Source organism: Phascolarctos cinereus, unplaced genomic scaffold (genome assembly GCF_003287225.1).
Source record: "Phascolarctos cinereus isolate Bilbo 61053 unplaced genomic scaffold, phaCin_HiC Scaffold_3;HRSCAF=262, whole genome shotgun sequence".
Taxonomy (NCBI): Eukaryota; Metazoa; Chordata; class Mammalia; order Diprotodontia; family Phascolarctidae; genus Phascolarctos; species Phascolarctos cinereus.
In genome coordinates this window covers 163,171,539-163,190,585 of record NW_027555736.1, presented here as the reverse complement: position 1 = coordinate 163,190,585, position 19,047 = coordinate 163,171,539, and the positions used below count along the sequence as shown (strand labels likewise).

The 19,047-nt window shown below is 36.2% G+C and overlaps 1 protein-coding gene and 1 long non-coding RNA gene across 4 annotated transcripts in view; one reads left to right on the top strand and one right to left on the bottom strand.

The window, feature by feature from the left end:
- Positions 1–6,964: 6,964 nt before the first annotated feature.
- Positions 6,965–19,047, top strand: part of LOC110204061 (uncharacterized) — a 44,069-nt gene continuing 31,986 nt past the window's right edge. For both annotated transcript variants that reach the window (XR_013485361.1, XR_013485360.1), the window contains exons 1-3: positions 6,965–7,439; positions 8,520–8,701; positions 11,464–11,534. This is a non-coding gene — a long non-coding RNA (uncharacterized LOC110204061). The remainder of the gene's footprint in view (positions 7,440–8,519; positions 8,702–11,463; positions 11,535–19,047) is intronic.
- Positions 18,455–19,047, bottom strand: part of SPPL2A (signal peptide peptidase like 2A) — a 70,850-nt gene continuing 70,257 nt past the window's right edge. For both annotated transcript variants that reach the window (XM_020980145.2, XM_020980182.2), the window contains one exon: positions 18,455–18,776. In XM_020980145.2, the coding sequence (XP_020835804.1) occupies positions 18,705–18,776 (72 nt within the window). In that variant the 3' untranslated portion in view covers positions 18,455–18,704. The remainder of the gene's footprint in view (positions 18,777–19,047) is intronic.

Here is a 19,047-nt window from a genome sequence, read left to right as displayed (position 1 = left end):
GAATTCCCTTCAAAGGATGGTCCATAAGGTCTAAAGGATGGTCCATCTGGGTTATATGGCCAATTCTGTTTTGTTTTGTTTTTTAGGCAACTGGGGTTAAGTGACTTGCACAGGGTCACACAGCTAGTAAGTGTCAAGTGTCTGGTCTGAGGCTGGATTTGAACTCAGGTTCTCCTGATTTCAGGGCCAGTGCTCTATCCACTGTGCCATCTAGCTGCCCCTATATGGCCAATTCTGAATGAGCCCCTCCCCGCCCCAAAAACACTATGGCAAGTAAAATCACAACAAATGTCAACTGAGGCAAGATTTCCAGGCAAGATAACTGTTTATTAACATAAAATGGGTTGGACTGTCCTTCCTCAGTTCAGTGACCTCAAAGGGATTGAAAAGACCATATTTATTGAGACCCCAAAAGAAGGAGGGGGATGGGGTAATATAAAAGCTGTGATAGCTGTAGCTGGAGAAAATGGGCTGGTTTTCAGGTGTGGCTGATCACGTCCCTCTCTAACAATTGTTGTTCAGCTGTGTTTCAGTCATGTCCAACTCTCCATGATTCCATTTGGGGTTTTCTTGTCAAAGATACTAGAGTGGTTAGATGTTTCCTTCTCCAGCTCATTTTACAGATGAGGAAACTAAGGCAAATGGGGTTAAGTGACTTGCCCAAGGTCACATATCTAGTAAGTGTCTGAGAACAAATTTGAACTCAGGTCTTCTTGACTCCAGGCCCAGCGTTCTATGTACTGTACTACCTAGCTGCTCATGTTCAAGATTAAGGGGGAAAAAATGAAAAGAACATAAAGAAAAACTGTTAAAGGTTTTAGATAGATTGGAGATTACTGGTCTGAAGACAGTTATTAAAAAGTATCAGTTTTGCTAAGCATTTGTTAAATATGTCTGTCCCATAGTATTTTTGTTGCTCTTAGGGAGATGTCACAAAGTATTTCAAAAGGGAGTGAGGACTGACTCCAGGAGACAAGCACTCACTATCTGGCTATATCCAAAGAATTACTGTGAATTGAAGACATTTCTGGAGGGTTTTTTTTTTGTTATTGTTTGTTTTTTACTAGAGATTTGTTCAAAATGAGGTATGTGTCATTGTAAAGTCCCACAACAATTTCATCCATGGATATGTAGAAGGGAAGTATGGGAATGATATCCCAATCAAAGGTGTATCCCTTGGTATGCTTTGGAGATTATAGGAATGAAAATTGTGACCAAGCCTTCAACTACACAATTAAATGCCTCCAACTGTTGGTATGTGTCTATCTGAAAAAACCCTCTGCATTACATTCAAATGCCTGGCAGGATGGACTGGAAGCAGTTTTTGTCCCAGATTGAGCTTTTTACTTTTAAGCGGGCTGACACTGAAATGTCTTGAAACTGAATAAAGTGCAGTTGCAGGTATAGATCAATACTTCATTGATCTATACCCTAACGGGTGGCAAATTGCATGCTGTCAGCCAAAGATGGACCATTGCCTTGGCCAACCATGAGTTCAATGTACAGACTAGGTCAGGAAGAAGCAATATGGCCCTGTACTTCATGCATTAGAGACAATGGTGATCCTTATAGATGGCGAGGAGGAAACATGTGACTCAAAGGGGTAGGGCCTCTGACACAGGAAAGTGTGGGAGAGAATCTGGGATTTCCTCCAGAAACCATGCCACAGTGGAAAACTACATAGCCCTGAGCCAGTCCTTCAAACCCAGGTTGAATACAGATGGCTGGCAGTGTCATCAGTAGCAGGATGATGATATATGGGTTACATTGCTGTCCAAAAGAAAGGGATATGATCTCTAGAGAATTAGGCCTACTTTGCTTATGAGAAGCCAAACTAAATAGTAGAAGATTGAACTTATTAACACAGTGTTAGATTGAATAGGATGTAAACTGTTTGAAGCAGGACTTTTTAAAAAATTCAATTCAACAAGGATTTATTAATCATCTGTTGTGTGCTATGCTATGTGCTGGGGGAGAACATGGAGATGAAATAGGCCTTACCCCCAAGAAATTCTCATCATACTAGGGTTCTCCTACATGCACATAGAGAATACCACTAGGAAAGAGTTTTGCATCTGGCATTCTAGGACCTGAGTTCAAATTTCAGCTCTGCTACTTATGTAATCTTAGACAAGTCACTCTCTAGCCTAGATTTCCTCATCTATAAAGGGAGGTTGAACTTGACAACCTCCGAAGTGTCTTCTAGCTCTAAATTTGTAAAAGTATGAGATAAATGACTATAACATGCATATAAAATAAATACAAGGTAAAATCTTGAGGGTAGAATGGGAAGAGAGAGACACTAAGAAATAGAGCAATCAGTAAAGGCCTTTTATAGGTGGCATTTGAATTGAATGTTGAAAGGAGTTGGGGATTCCAAGAGGTGTGAGTGAGTAGGAAGAACATTTCAAAATTCAGCCTGTACTTTTGTCTTGAACACAGTAGGCACTTAAATATTTATTGAATTGAAGAGTAACAGGTCCTATTCAAAGCATATGAAGGAAATTAGTGCCACCCAAAGCCTTCCAACTATGAAAGTCTTCTTTGTCTAGGGTGATTTTGGACAACTACAAGATGAGAAAGTTAGATATGGTGCAGAACAGATATTTTTTTTGGCCCCTAAATGGCAGCAAGATTTGTATCTGATTCATACAAAAGAAAGTATGCCATCTCATTAGCAGACTTTTTGAGCTGTTGTGTATAGATAACTTGTACATTGACATGGGTGTGCAAAGACCATCTTTGGTAAAGGCTAAAAAGCCATAAGCAACATTCTAAAAGTGACTGACCACTTTGCCTAATATGCATAGCTCTACCCTACCCCAAACCATCTGGCCTCCAAGATGGTAAAAATACTGTGGGTGAAGTATTTCTCTGAGTATAGTTTCTCTACCAAAATACACACTAATTAGGATTGGCATTTTCAGTCAACAAGTCAATGAGCATTTATAATGTACCCAGCATTGTTAAGTGCTGAGTATAGGAAGAAAAGCAAAAACATGATCGCTGCTGTGAAAAGAGCTCACATTCTAATGGAGAAGACAACATGCAAACAATTATGTACATACAAGATATATAAAAGGTAGGTTGGAGGTAATTTCAAAGGGAAAGCACTAGAATTAAGAGGGAATAAGAAAAAATCTTTTCAAAAGGTAGGATGAAGTAGCTGAGACCAGGGAAACCAGGAGATGGAAATGAGCAAGGAGAGTATTCTAGGAATGAGAGACAGTCAATGTAAAGGCAAGGGAGTTGGGAAATGGAATGTCATGTGCTAGGACATGTTGAGTAAAATGTCTACAGGATATCCAGTTTGAGATATCCAAAAGGTATGGAGAAATGAGACTAGAAGTTAGGATTAGATGAAGAGATTTGAGAATCATCTAGGTAGAGGTGATAATTGAATCCAAGGAAGATAATGAGATCACTAAGTGAAATAGTATCAGAGGAAAAGAGAAGAGAGCCTAAGGCAGAGCTCACCCATGATTAGTGGGAGTGACCACCTAGACAGAATAGATTATCAAAGCAAAGGAGATGATTGACAATGTCAAAGACTGTGGGAGAGGTCAAGAAGGATGAAGCTGAAAAAAAGGCCATTAGATTTGTCAGTCTTGGGGGGTTATTAGTAACAGTAAAAAGAGCAGTTTCAGTTGAATGATGAGGTTGGAAGCCAGACTGTAGAGAGTTTAAACAAGATTAAGAGGAGAGGAAGCAGAAGCACCAATTGTAGACAGTTTCTTCAAGGAGTTTAGCCACAAAAGGGGGGTGAGATACAGAACAATAGAAGGAATGGATGCATCAAGTGAGAGTTGTGTGTGTGTGTGTGTGTGTGTGTGTGTGTGTGTGTGTGTGTGTGTGTGTGTTTTTGAGTGTGAGGCAATTGGGGTTAAGTGACTTGCCCAGGGTCACACAGCTAGTGTTATGTGTCTGAGTTCGGATTTGAACTCAGGTCCTCAGGTTGGTGCTCTATCTACTGTGCTGCCTAGCTGCCCCCAAGTGAGAGTTTTTTAAGAATGAGAGAGACATGGGTGTGTTTGTAGCCAGAAAGGAAGCAGCTAGTATATAGAAAGATTGAAGACTGGTGAGAAAGTTGGAGTCATGGAGAAGGGATGGAATAGGATCACTTGTACATGTAGAGGCATTTGCCTTGGCAAGGAGAGAGGCCATGTCTTTGTACATGTCAGAGCTGAAAGAGTATGTGGTGGGGAAATCATCTGAATGATGTAAGATGAGAGAGGGAGCTCTTGGGGAATGGCTCAATTTTGTTTTTAGTGGAGTATGAGATAAGGTCTTTAGCTAAGACTGTTGAGAAAGGGGAGCTGTGGGAAGCTGGCAGAGGGATGAAAAGGTATGGAAAGGCTGGTGGTGAATAAACTACTATATTAATTAGAGAAGTGTAAAGGGATTGCATTGCTGAATTTTCAGGACAAGTTATTTGACATAGCAGAAATGAAGAAATGCATAATTGTGCCTTGCTACTCTTCCAAAAAGATTCTCAGTCAGAACACTAAAATGACATTTTAACTGACATTATAACTATTGTAGAACACAGAGCAATTTTGGTGTAGCCTGCTGTGGACATTTCTGGCCCATGCTCATGATAGAAGATAGGAACTGGGTTGACAATTTCAATGTATAGCAAACTCCCACCAATGCAGCTCAGTGGTTTGTCTGAAATTTATAGTTGTAGAGAAGTACCTGGAACGGTGAGGGGATTAAGTGAATCGCCCAGGGTCACACATCTGGCACTCTATTCACTATGCCCTGTTCCCTCTCCTATGCTTATGGTTCCAAAGGGAATGATACCAGAAGATTACCTTATGTTTGATGATATTTGGGAATCTCAACTGCACATTGACCTATAGTTTGGAATGTTGGAAGATGGGAACTCTAGAGACCTATGATTAAGATGTCACAATACTGAAGGAATGAGGACCTTTCATCTGGTTAGGGCTTTAGCAAAGAAGAACACTAAAGGAGAATAAACAATTCTGCATTGCTTAAGTCCACTATCAGGAATTCCAGTTGAGAGTCAGGCCCCTGCTATGCAAACTCGGTATTCCTGGGAAGTGCAAGATACTGACCAATGAATGGAAAGTCATACCGTATTACTTCATCGAAATACTAGAATGTCTACCAATCTATTAAACAGCTTCGGGAAGCAGAAAGGGCCCTAGGAGGAAAGTACATCACAATCACTTGCCAACCACATAAAGTGTGTTGGCAACAGGAATGTAAAGAGACAGAAAAGTTAAAAGAACTAAGCCCCTAAGAGGGCCCCAACAACAGATTGCAGTTGGGCTACTATCTTCTGAGAAGAATCAACATGGAGATGGCTTAAGCCAAGATGCTGATGAAGGTGAGATTGAATGTGGGTTTACCACTAGAGATTATGGAATGCCATTAGAGTCACCTTAAGACCTGTAGGAAACCCCTGCTCTGGTAAAGAAAAGAAGTTAAATCCAGAGGTAGCCATCTTTTTGGAAATCTCTGGGAGACAACAGCTGCAGGTGGAACTTACCTGTCTAGGGACAGCAGATAGCTCTTATATCCCTCAGATGTCTCTGGAGCCAGAATTTAGGCCACTGGCCAATGTAACCAAAAGCAGCTTCAACCCAATAGCAGCCAGGTGGCCCAGTTTTCAAGTGCTAGCTGGGGTCAGGAAGAGGTGACTTTCAATACCACCTTGAACATTAGCTGTGTGACCCTTGGAAAGTCACTTAACCTCTGCTTGCTTCAGTTTCTTTAACTGCAAAATGAGGTAAACAATAGTGCCTACCTCCCAGAGTTGTGAGGATAAAATGAAATAATATCCATAAAAGCACTTTGTAAACCTCAAAGTATTTTATTAATGTTAGCTTTAATTGTTGCTAACATACCATGGAGGTGCTACTCAGAAGTGGCCACAAGTTACAGCAAAAGTTCTATACTGTTCCTATGCTGCTAGTGACTAAGCAGGTGTCCTGAGGGATAATGAAAAGGGACATCACTTAAATAGCATCAACTGGTATAGGGTAGAATACTGCATGCTAGGGAGGAAGGCAGTTGAATGTTGTAGCACATATAACATGTCCTGTGTGTAGTATATTCAAATGTATTATGAGTATATTAATGTATATCATGTATCAGATGGGAATGTATTTTGCAAAAACCTTACATATAATATTTGGTATAATTTGGTATAAATTTCTAAAAATCTGTGCTTTAAGAAAAACAAGTTGATAGAAGTATTGCGCCATTTGCCTCTTCCCCCTCCAAGTGACTGGGGGAAGCAACCTCTTTGGGGTGTTGCATGGATCTGGCAAATGGGGAAGGCTGAAACGGACAAAGGGGAGAGAAGTTAGAGGTGGAAGGCTCAGAAGGATGTTTTTGGTGAAAGGGTGCTTAGGGCTTTTTGGCCTTCACACAGAGGAGATGGCAGCTTTCAGAGAGTGGAGGAGTTGAGAAATTTGTCAACCTTGTTTTAGAAACTGAGGGAATGTATCCTAGGAGGCTATGAAGAACTGAAAATTGGAATGGGAGAGGAGAGATGCCATCTCATCCCTTCCTCTATTTCTGCTTTTAAGTAGGCTAAGAAAATACATTTGGGAAAGAACTTTTCTCTCCACTGGGGATAGGGGATAGACGTGAGATTTAAATGGTGTAGGAATTCCCAAGTGAGAAAACTCCCTCTATCCAGGTATGTTGGCACCATCTTTGTAATTTACAGTCTTAGAGAGTTACCTAGAGCACTGAAGGTTAAGTGACTTCACTTCCCTAGCCATATGGCCAGTATATACCAGAAATGGGATTTGTCTTTCTGGGTTTGAGCCCAGCTCTCTATCTGTGATGCCACAGTGCTCTTTTCCAACTATACGCAGGTCTCTGAGTGAGTCTGACCAATCATATGCCTCTTTGGACTAACAGTTACTTGTTATAGGAGTTCTCATTGGTTTTCCTCATTTTAATAAAATCACCTAGGGTAACATAAACTGTTTGCTTGTAAGTGGGGAGATAGTTTCAGGATATTATGGGGTATTAGACATATGTTTTTCCAGTTTTCCTTGGAGGGAGTTATGAACTGTGAAGTGAGAGGATCTCTCAAAGCATGTCAAAGATCCTTTGGGCTATAATTGAGTCTCTGAGACAAGTAATACACATGTAATATATGATATCAACCTTAACACTTAACTTTAAGTCATCTGTGTCCTAATAATTAGTAAAAGCTGGTGTTCATTAATAGGTAAATATGTGGCCATTAGTTACTATGCTATAAATCCCCAAGGGTAAGATAAACTTGGACGTAAGGCTTAAGACAATGTGACAGCACTGGAGGCCTGGGAAAGGGAGCACTTCAAAAGAGGGGGCGGGCAGGGAGAGGTTGTAGAAGGATAAGAAAACGTCAGAGCTGAACTTCATTCGTTTCAAAATGTTGCTCTGGGATGGCACTAGACACAGAAAAGGTGAGAAAAATCTTTTCTTCCTGTTGTACCTCTATTAAGTCCTGCTTCTTCTGGGAACTTAGTATTAATAATAATATCAGTCAACTACATCGTAGATTAGAAAATAATTTTGGCTAGGCTAGATACTATTTAAAGCATTGTGTTGAAGGGAAAATGCATTGAGTTTTAACAACTGATAGATACACACTTTGGAACTTTGGTCAAGGAATTTTACTGACAATCCTATTTTAAGCCTTATGTTACAAACATCTCCATCTTGCTAGTGTAAAAGGGATTCTCCTAGCACCCTTGAAATTGCACTACATCTGTAAAAAGTCTGTCCTTCAGAACTGGGCTTACGAATAGGTGTAGTATGATTTCAGGAGTGCCAGAAGAATGCCTGCTACTCTTGCAATTACTTTTAATTTGATTATGTAGCTTCGAACTCAACAACCACATGAAACCTTGCTTTTGAAAAGCAACTTCTTTTAGCCTTTAGTTTATTTCAGCTTTATAGGTATTATGGCCCACATGTGAAAAGCTACTTATTTGATATTATGTATACCTATCTTTTAGTAATTAGGAAATCAGTCATTAAGTATTTTTTGAGCACTTTGTGCCAGACACCGTGCTAAACTCTGGGGATTCAAATGAATTCTGACCAACCATAAACCAGTCCCACAATGCTTATGGTTTAATGATATAAAATTTTAACTTGGTCATTTTTGTCCTGTTTTGTTTTGTTTTTAAATTGTAAACAGATCTTCAAACAAAGAAGCAGGTCTTACAAAGAAAAAAAAGAGCTAATTGGCAGGAGTCAGGAAGACCTAAGTTGAAATCCCAGTTTACACTTACTAGCTGTGTGATCCAGGGCAAGTCCCTTACCCTCTGTGAGCCTCAGTTCCTTAACTGTAAAATACAGATAATAACAGCACCTACCTTACAGGGTTGTAAGGATCGAATTAGAAAATATTTATAAAATGCATTGTAAACCTTAAAGTGTTATGTAAATGCTAACTATTATTACTATTGTAGTTAGAAGAAGAGAGTAAACATTATTGCTTCTACTTCTTGTTCCCTGTTCCTTCTCTGATCCCCCAGTCCCTTACTCCTGTTTAATCTAGACCATATAGCCAAGAACTCAACCAATCACTGCTCACCCTTGGCCACTCCTACTTTCTCTATTCTGGTTTCTGCTGGAGGAAGCTCCTGCTCTCTCATTGCTGCTGGAGGAAGTCATGGAACTATGCTGACTGGAAATTCATGCTATCAAATACCAAGAGGTTTGTAATTTCAGCTCTAGTTGACTCATCACATTCTCAATGGTAGCTTTTCCAACCCTCTTCTTCCCTTCAGTTCTCAACTCTACCTCTCCTCTTTCCATTGCTTCCACAGATAACCTCACTTGCCTCCTACTTGACTGAGATTATAGCCATCATCTATTCTTCTCCACACCCATGTAGCCCCTTTCTGATTTTGTTTTTCTTTTTTCCTTTAGAGGATGAGTCTTCCTCCTTGCCAAGTCTAACTATTCCCCTTCTTTGTTCCTCAGAGCTTTGCCTCCTCAGTCATTCCCTCTTTCTCATAGGATTAGAGGATCAAATAGGCCTAAGCCATCATCTAGTGGGGCACTCCCCTCATTTTAGATTTGAAGATACTAAGACCTGGAAAGCTGAAAAGTGAATCTGAAGCCCTGTTATGCCATTCTGATTTCTTTTTCATCTCCAATTTCTCCCTCTCCCCTGGATCCTTTTCCTCCACCTAAAGATGTGCTCAGGTCTTCTGATCCTATGAATCTTTCTTTTGATCTTGCTAGTCCCACAAAGTATCAACCTTTACCACTTTTCCTCTTTCAATTAAACTTCTAGAAATAGGCACCTATCCTATTTGCTTATATTTTAATATGTCCTCATTTCTTCATTAAAAGGCACTACAAAGTATCCTCTACTGAAATTACTCACTAATAACCTCTTAATTGTCAAATCACCAACCCTTCTTGCTCCTTATTCCTTGACCTTTAGCATTTAACATTTGATGTTGCTAACATTTGATTAAAGCTTTCCATGATTTTCCTAGCTGAAAGGGACCTTCTCTCATTTCTTGAAATTTCTTACAGAAACTTGTCTAGATCTTTCCTTTGCTTTTATTACATTTTGCCTTGTACCATACTTCTTTATATACTATATTTATCTTCCATATTAAATTATAATTTCCATGAGAGCAGGAACCATGTCATTTTCCTTTTTAATTTTTAAACTTGAACACGGAAGCTTAAAAATTGAATAACAGAACTAGAGTTAGAAGGAACCTCAGAAACCATCTAGTACAATCCATACCTGAGAAGAAAAATCTCCTTTACAACAAATCTGGACAAATGGTAAACTACCTGACAAAGCAGTCCATTCTCCTTTTTTGGTTAAGCTCAATTAAGATCATTAATGGACTCCTTTTCTCTCACTTTCTCCTGGATTGCCAGGATAGTTTCCAAAAAGTTATTATGAATTATTTTAAAAACACATTCAAGTGCTTCATGAGCTGTGAGGTTTCCTTTGAGAAAACTGCTATAGTATTTGGATTGTGTCTCAGGGAGAGGTGAATGATGGGAAGGTGAATTTGTTAAATAGGATTTACTGAAGATTCAAGATTTGAGGCATAAACATTTAGTTCTCCTTTTAACAAATTTGTCTAAACATATATTATATCCAACTAAAAATCCAAATTATTAAAGTAATTCATCCCTGAAAAATGTTACCTAAAATAGGTGAATTCACTCAAACTGGAGGGAAGTAGAAGTATTTTAGAAATAAAAGAATAATGAACCAAATAAGCATTAAAAACTTTGGCATAACTTGGGTACTTTTCTTGGTGGATTCATGGAAAAAATTCTTGGAAATATAACCTTGACTAACAGTTAATGTAGAGGAGCTCTAATAATTCTAATAGGTAGCATTTATGTAGTGCTTTAAGGTTTGCAAAAGGAAAGTACTTTAATTACTAGTGAGAGAAGGATTAATAAACCACTATTAATAAACCACTTTCTGATTAGTGGTCCTTGCTCACAAGAAATATTTTTCCGTAAAGTAAGACATGAGAGACCACATGTGAAGAAATACATGCAAGAGGAAAATGTAGCTTTCTTCTACATACCTAGTATGCATATTTTATAATTCATCTTCCCCATTAGTGAATTTTTGAAGAATATTTCTCTTTATAAATAGCTTTAGATCTCAAAACATCATAAATATTAAGTAGCTCCAGGGTGCTGGATTATGACATAAACTACAGTGATTTACCAGTATCCATAGAGAGCAATTCCCCTTTGAATGGAGCTAAGCCTTTGTGTTGATGAAGGGTTTTATCACTGGGACTACTGGATTAAAAATTAAATCACCTCCCTTGAAGAAAATTTAAGGATATAATGAATGAAATTAACCTAGTTGGACAAAAGGAGTAGAAGTATCACAAAGCCAAACATAGCAGCCCTTCCTCCACCCAGGTTGTACTTTTTTTCCCCCACTAGAACTTGTTTTGGTTCTGTAGCCTGCACTCAATTATCCACAGCAATATTTTTCTAAAAGAGCATGTGGAAAGATGAGATATTTGTTCTCAAAACATGAGCGTCATAGACCCAGCAAAGTCTGATAGTATTTATATAAGCACTAACTCTCAAATTCTCAACCCGAGATGGAAGTACTACTTTGCTTATGATCATGTTTTGAGAACTTGAGAGAACCCAGATTAGAATATTTACTCAGATTTTATATTCACCTAAACATTTCTGGATGATAAGAGATAATAATAGTATGGTATGAAGAATTACAGTGAGGCACATTTTCCACCACTACATGTTTAAAAGGACCAATTGATGCCATTTAATAATGGATTACTATTATTCACCTGAATATTCACCTCAGTATTTTCTGAAAAACTTGAGAAGATAAGTTATAAATAGGTAAGTACATTTTCTCTTATTTTTTTTTACTTTTTTTTGTATTTGTATCATTTTTATTTCTGAATCCATCTCTCCCTCTTTTTTCCTACTCAGTGAACCATCTCTTACAATAAAAAAAGGAAAAAAAAAAAGGAAGCAGTTCAGCAAACTTAACCAACATATCAGTTGAGTATTACAGCATATATAATGTTCCATTCCTGTAACGCCCTGATTCTCTAATGAAAGGAGGGAGGTACATTTTCTAATCTCTTTTTTCAGGACAAGTTTGAAACCTTACTTAAGCACATTTAGTTTCTGGTTTTTGGTTCTTTCCATTACATCAATGTAGTAATTGTGTATACTGTTTTTCTGGCTCTGCATCAGTTCATATAAACAGGTGCGCATATTTTCAACATGATTCTCTAGCTTCACACTTTCTGCCTCCATTATTACTTTGTTTTAAAACGTGTTTTTGAAGTTCCTAATCATATAGAATGTTAGTTAGAAATAAGGTTGCTAGAGCACCACAAAGAAAACTTTTATTTTACAATGCAAATGCTATTACCTATATCTCTAAACTACACTCAAGACACTGCAACATATGCACCATCTAATCACCAAAACACATATTAAAATTACATGTGGAGAAAAGGAAAAACCTCAAATTTAAAACAAATATAACTGTAGATGGAAAGGTATAAAAATAAATGAAGCTTGGCTATTCCCAAGAGATTCTCATCTTGTTTTCATGAGGATCCTAAGGGGACAACATTCAACCAGCCTTAGTCTAATATAACTCAGGGCAATTAAAAACTAATTACAGCATGCACAAAGATCCAGTGAAACTCATAAACATATAAAATAACTACAATGAAGTGGCTGACCTCCAATGATTACGATAATTTTAATATATTGTAGGGTTCCAAAATTAAGGGTAACTTTTTCTCATGGTAGTCATTCTTTATTGAATTTCAGATTTTACAGATCTACCCTATATGCACATATGAATTTAAGATATTTTTAAAAAATATTGAGGCAAAATTTGTTGGTTCAAGAAACTGTACATCAAATTTAACCAACTCTCTCCCAGATTTTAAAAGGCAATAAATCAATGAAACATCTTAATGAGCTATCACAGACCTGTTTTATATCTTAATTACCTGTTATCTATGTTAAGAAATCTTAAAAAAAAAAAAGTTTTCCCTTCCTAGATGAAACCCTAATAGAAGGAATTTTTTGGTCCTATTTTAAACATACAAACACAACATAGTTCAAAAGACCTTTGATTTAATCAGTGGGCTTACTCCCTCATACCTTAATAGACAATCTTCATAATGTGGTGTGAGCCCCTCAAATTATACTTGGTAGTTAACCTCATGGTGATAAGCCTCTCTGAATTTAGACACTAGTTTGCATAATGTTTTAGGCATCCCACATTATTCCTACTCCAATGCTCTGGTACATTCTATCAAGTTGGAAAGGTTTCAAGTAAGGGCCAGTCAAGGGACCTGAGTACCTTTTGTCCAATGACCAACCTAGCTAAATTTGGAAAGGATCATCAGCAGGTTGGCTATAATGTTGAATTTTCATGATATAAAGTACTTCCCTCCTGGGACATGATAGTTGATAGGGCATAAACCAAGTATAATCCAAGTGGTTAAGATAAAATATAAACTGCATTTTTTTATTTGAATCAGAATTCTAACACAAGTAATTTTTCTATATTGCACATGCAAATCACTTGGAAGTCTTCCACATTTGAATAAGTGGTTGATTTTATTAAATGAAATCCCCCTTAATAGCATCCCCCTGGAAAGGAATTCAAAGACACCATCTAGTCTTTATCCACATGTTCCAGTTAAGGGGAAAAGCTAAGTTATCTCAAAGAAATATCTCTGCCATTTAGAGAATAACCATTTTTTTTCTCAAAAAAAAGGCAATTTGATATGTTACAAAATTTTCAAATAGTCATTGTTGGCTGATTTCTTTAGGTCACTGTTTAGCCTGTTAAGAGTGCTTAAGAGGAAAAAGTTAAAATTCTGAAGATATTTACTGAGTGTCCATTATATGTGTGGGAGCTATAGGAAGACATTAAATGTATATGGCATAGTTCTCATCCTGAAGGAACTTATATTCTCAGCTGAGAACAAACATATACCATACACCCAAAACAATTAGAACAGGGTGAAAAAAAAAAGAATAAATACTAAAATAAGTAGTACAGACTAAGTGAGAGTAAAATACAAAGTACTAATGTGAACAGGAATGATCAGGTTTCATGGACTTGAAATGAGATTTTAAGGAGAGCCATGATTTGGATAGACAGAAAGGGAGGCAGCATTCCAGGTTATGGGAACAGTGCAACACAGGTGGGAACAACTATGACAAGTTGGCAACAATCAGGAATGCTTCTTAGTCTTAATTGTGAACATGGAGATACCAATGCAGTCCAACCCAATCACAATTTTCATTAAAGCTGTTGTCAAAGTAATCCATTAGAAATTATTTGAATCTATTTAATTTACAAATGGAGTATAATGTTAAGTTTTGGGCACCACAGTTTAAAGAGGACATTGATAACCTGGAGAGTGTCTAGAGGAGGGTAACTGGAAGGGTGAAGGGCCTTGAGTCCACGTTGAATGAAAATCAGTTGAACAAATAGATGTTGTTAGGCCTGGAGAAGACAAGACTCAAGTAGGACCTGATGGTTATCTTTAGGCATTTGAAATGCTGTCAAAAGGAGGAGGGATTAGATTTATTTTATTTAGCCCAAAGGAACAAAACCATGAATAATGGGTACCAGTTGCAGAGGAAAATTTAGGTTCCATGTCAGGAAAAACTTTCAAACCTGCTGACAACTGGAGTTGTCCAAAACCAGAATGAGACGCCTGGAGCTTCCTCCTTCTTGGAGGTCTTCAAGGACAGGTGTCGTAGTACGGATTGATACCTTTTATGTATGCGTTGGACTAAATGGCTACTGAGATTTCTCCTGTAACAGATGATTATGTGAAGGCAGACCACTCTAACAGGTCTTAAAGTTGCATAATTTTCTTCATAATTCAAAATATAAAATTGCCACAGTAGTTTTTAAAAAAGAAAATGCATTTATTATCAAGATTCATTAAATACAGTTAAAATATTGTTTTATCCTGTCAGTATCTGCACATCGTAATAGTAGTTCAAAGCACAATGCATAATTGTCCTAGTTGAAAAAGCTTCAAATTTACTTTAAAATGTTTCTGCCAAAAGAAAGCTAGTAGTGTTAAGTTTTAAGTTAATATAAGCACTGAAATTCAAATTATAAATATCCTATTAAATTATTAAAAATAAATGTCACATTTAATGAATCATTTAGACAATGAAAATTCAACCATCTGATATTTTAAAAAAACACTGGTATTTTACAAATAAGTCTTTTTTTGCATATTTGAGCTGAATGATATTTTGGGCCACTTTACAAAATATACTGATAGTAAGAGTAAGCAAAACATAAAGCTAATATACTGATTTGTCTTCAGGTTAGTAAATAATCTTAATGTTGAACAAATGTTTACCCTTGTAGAAATGAAGCTACTTTTAAGTGGTTTAGTGGATTTTCAAATACAATCAAGATTCACGGTTACATTTCCTATCATTTTTCATTACTTATCTCAGATGTTCCTTCTTCACAGTTAACAAGGATTGGGTTCTGGGAGTTAGATGAAAACTCTTTTTCTGAATGTCTTTTTTCAACCTCAGTTTTTCCCACAGAAACAAAAACTTTTGTCCCAAATCATGGAAATATTATAAAGATCTCCCTTGAGTATTTTTCATGGCTTGAAAGCTCAGCAATAGAGAAAAATGTTTACTGAGGTAATAGCTTATAACTTCTAAATGTATAAAGTACAAAAAGTTTAGCAATTCAATTCAGGTATCTTCAATTTGTTTATTTTATATGACATACACCCATCTTATATGGCTGTTCTGAGGAAAGCATTTTGAAAACTATAAAGAACCACATTAGTGGGAGATACTATTGTGCATTTTTCCCTTATAATTTTTCTATTTGGTAAAAAAGACAGTAATTTTACATAAATTGTCAGAGGACCAAGCATCTACAAAATGAAAAAGAAGTTGAACATTAAATCTGCAAGCCTGATTTGACATTATGTAGACAAAAACAACAAAGCTGATTGAATTTGACCTAAAATTGGTCAAAAGCCGTGTTTGTGCAATATAGACTTGCCCAACATCATATAATCAGTCAGTATCCATGAGAAATAGAAAATACTCCTAATCCAACGTCTTCCACTAGAATGAAAAGCAGCCTTTTAAAAAAATCTCATTGGCCAAGATCACGATAGAAGTTTCAGTAACTAAGCACATATACACTGATTCAAATGTTTAATATTCAGAAAGACTAAAATAATTTTTTTCAATGCAGAAATCAGAATTCAATTCAATGAACATCTACCAAGCACCTGTTATGTGCCCTGTACTGTGAGTAGAAAGGGTTTGCAAAATTCTCTTTAAATATGCCCACTTCCCATTGGCCTCTGTGTGCATAGGCCAATAGCTAGGCCAAAATTCTCACTGGAAAAAAAAAAGGCAGCCACAGAACTCACCCTCTAAGAAATAATTTAAAAGTTAAGTTTTTATGCAAGTTGAAATAAAAGGATCGGGAAGTTAAAAGGATTCTCAAGTGCACATTTCATAATTCGATTTTAGGAAAACCTAAAAGGAAGGGAATGTTGAGATCCTTTCCCCCACCTCAATGGCTTCACACTTCAGTAGTATCTGAATCTAAATAAATAAAAGTTATATGTACAAAACATTTACATACATATCTCATATAGAGGAATAGTCAATAATCTATAAATAGTTTTATATATCTTATACTAGTTACAATTTTTTGCTATTGGTGTTAAGGACAAGTAAATACAAGTTTATTGTTTTATAAGATAAGCTCAAAAAGGAAACTTTGTTTCTCTTGAAACTAATAGGGGAAAAAAGAAAATGTGAACTTCTAATACTAAATCTTGTCCTCTAATTTTTATTCACTGAGATTGTTTTAAACTTTACTTTAAGTGATTAGGTAATTTTGTACAGTGCTCCTTAAAATTATAAAGTTAAAACAAGACTTGAATTTACCTTCTTTAACAACTGCACATTATTTTTAGTTAACTTGTTAAGTTACATTTGAGTTATTGCATTGACCAATCTAACTTTTTAAAAACATGTTGCCTGTCATGAGAGTTAAAAAATAATTTCCTCTTTCTGAGTTTATTTGATAGTTTTAACAAAAAGTTTTACCACTGAAAGCAGTGATAAAGCAATGCTTAGCAATAAAGGAAATGTTATCAGCTCACATTTTCAAACTGGAAGAAATCTCAAGAAATATAAAGATTATTAAATTAAAATTATTATAAATAATTATTTCAATTACATGAAACAGAATTTTTATTTTAAGGCATATGCAGCAGAAAAAAAAATCACAAGCAATTTTGGCTTAATGTGATAAAGCAGAAAATGATAAGTGCCTATCAAGTTTTAAGGCTTTAACTGTCAGAGTTTAGCTGAAATAGAATTTTTGCAAAAGAACTGTTAGATGAAAAATTTTATTGACATTATACATCAAAATATAAAAAATATAAAAAGCTTTTCAAGCAATTTAATCTTATTCTCTCTTTCACTATCAGAGTCTACCAAATAAACTGGATTCTCAATAAGAAACTGTTTTAGGAAGCCAAGCTTAATTTTTTTGTCCTAGATAAGGCATTCATTTGATAAGAACCTACAAAAACCTAGGTTTTGGTCCCAGTTAGGCCACTAACAAGCATTAACTTGGCTCACAAACTCTTTGGACTTTAGTTTCTTCATTTTCAAACTGAAGGATAAGGCTAGAATATTCTCAAGGGTCCCACCAGTTCTTAAATTCTATGGCTCTCTGATTGTTAAATACACTAGGCAAAAATAAGGGTGGTCCTGGTGTTCAGATGGCCTAAAGGGAATTGTTTTAAGAAACTATGCTTAAATCACTTTAGCTCCTTCCATTGGTAATTAACTAATGCAAAGTTAAACATTAAACCAAAGAACCAAATTCCCTTATGGTCCAAATTTTGTCTGTATCATACTCTGATTTTTGAAAGAGAAAAGTTAGCTATGACTCAGTAAGTTATACTTTGTCCTTAAAAATAGATCACAGCTACATATCATACATATTTTGTAAATTATTTACTGAACTGTACTATCTTGGCAGTTGCACAATCAGCCTTTGTTAAGGGATTCATAGGAAGAGCAAAAGTAAAAAAAAAAAAAAGGTATAAAGGTGATTTTTGACTCACTGACCTCTAGAAGACCTGGATTTATGTCTTTGGATTAATTGCCAGATTCCCAATGCAATGAGCCTTAAATCATAGAACATTAGAGCAGGAATGGGACTTCAGAGTTCACCTAATCTAATCCTTTCACAGGTGAAGAAACAAAGACAGAGAAACTAATGTGGCTAGAGGGACTAAAATTGAGTTTCTTGACAATTTAGTGTTCCTTCCATCACATCACACTTTGTATGTTATCAGGCTACCACACGATTACAGCCACCCAAACAAAATCTAATGTTAATGAAAAAATGAAAGTTACCATGTCAAGGCATGATAAGCTATTAGAAAACAGATTTAATTTTTGGTGTTGGTGACTAAAATTTTAGTCACTTCTTTCTTCATCAGCTCTTGGAAAAAAGGTTATAACAAGATATGCTATATTAAATCCTTAATTGGCTCCCAATTTTAAAGTTGTTTTACTTGTACTACATTACATAAAAAAAGTATTTTGTGCATATTTCCCAACTCCAACATTCTATGCCCTGCTTACCTGAGAGGGTCAGTTATTAATTATTTAAAAATAGGGAACTGCTTTTTCTATATTTTAGTTATTTCTACATATATTTAAGAACTAGTAAGCTATTTGTGTGATTCTTTAATAGTACAATCTGTTCAAAGGCTCACTGTGACAAAAATAGCAATTTGTCACTAGTCGTGGAACCAAATTGAAGCCAGAAGAAAAGTATTTAACCAGAGGCCCAGGGGCAAGATATGCTTTTAGAAAAAAATATTCTGCATACAATGCATTTGAAAATTGCACAGACCATATGTTTTTATTTAATGTGAAGGCACAACTAACATTTTGGCTCTTAAAATACATTTTAATTATTTATGCTGTACTTTGTACAAGCTCATAAAAAAATACATATGCAAGCATTACAAATTATTAAAGATTCTTTCAAATTTCCCATTCAAAATTCATATTTAAAAAAATCAAACTTCATTGTCTATCTGTAGAAAAATGTATACAATAGATTATTGCAGGTTCACCTAATATCACTGTCTGACAGTTTGTTGATCGGTTGTCACATTTTCTTCACTAGCTCCAGAGTCCAAGTTTTCCATCATCTAAACACAAAAGAAAACATGAAAAAATCTCAATATTCCCCAATTTTTCAATGAGTTGACAGAGAAAGCCCGTAGTTCCCAGGAGGACATCACATGAACCCTCGAGGTTGGAAAGTGTCCCCTTTGCTAAGAGGTAAGAAGAGAATACATTCTAAATATGAAGGACACCTTCATGTGAATTGGAGTGTAGGTCCTGGAGAATGTGTGAGTAGCCACCCTTTCTCTTCTTCTCCTTTTGATTGATCAGGTGCTCCTTTCAAAATGTGACCCC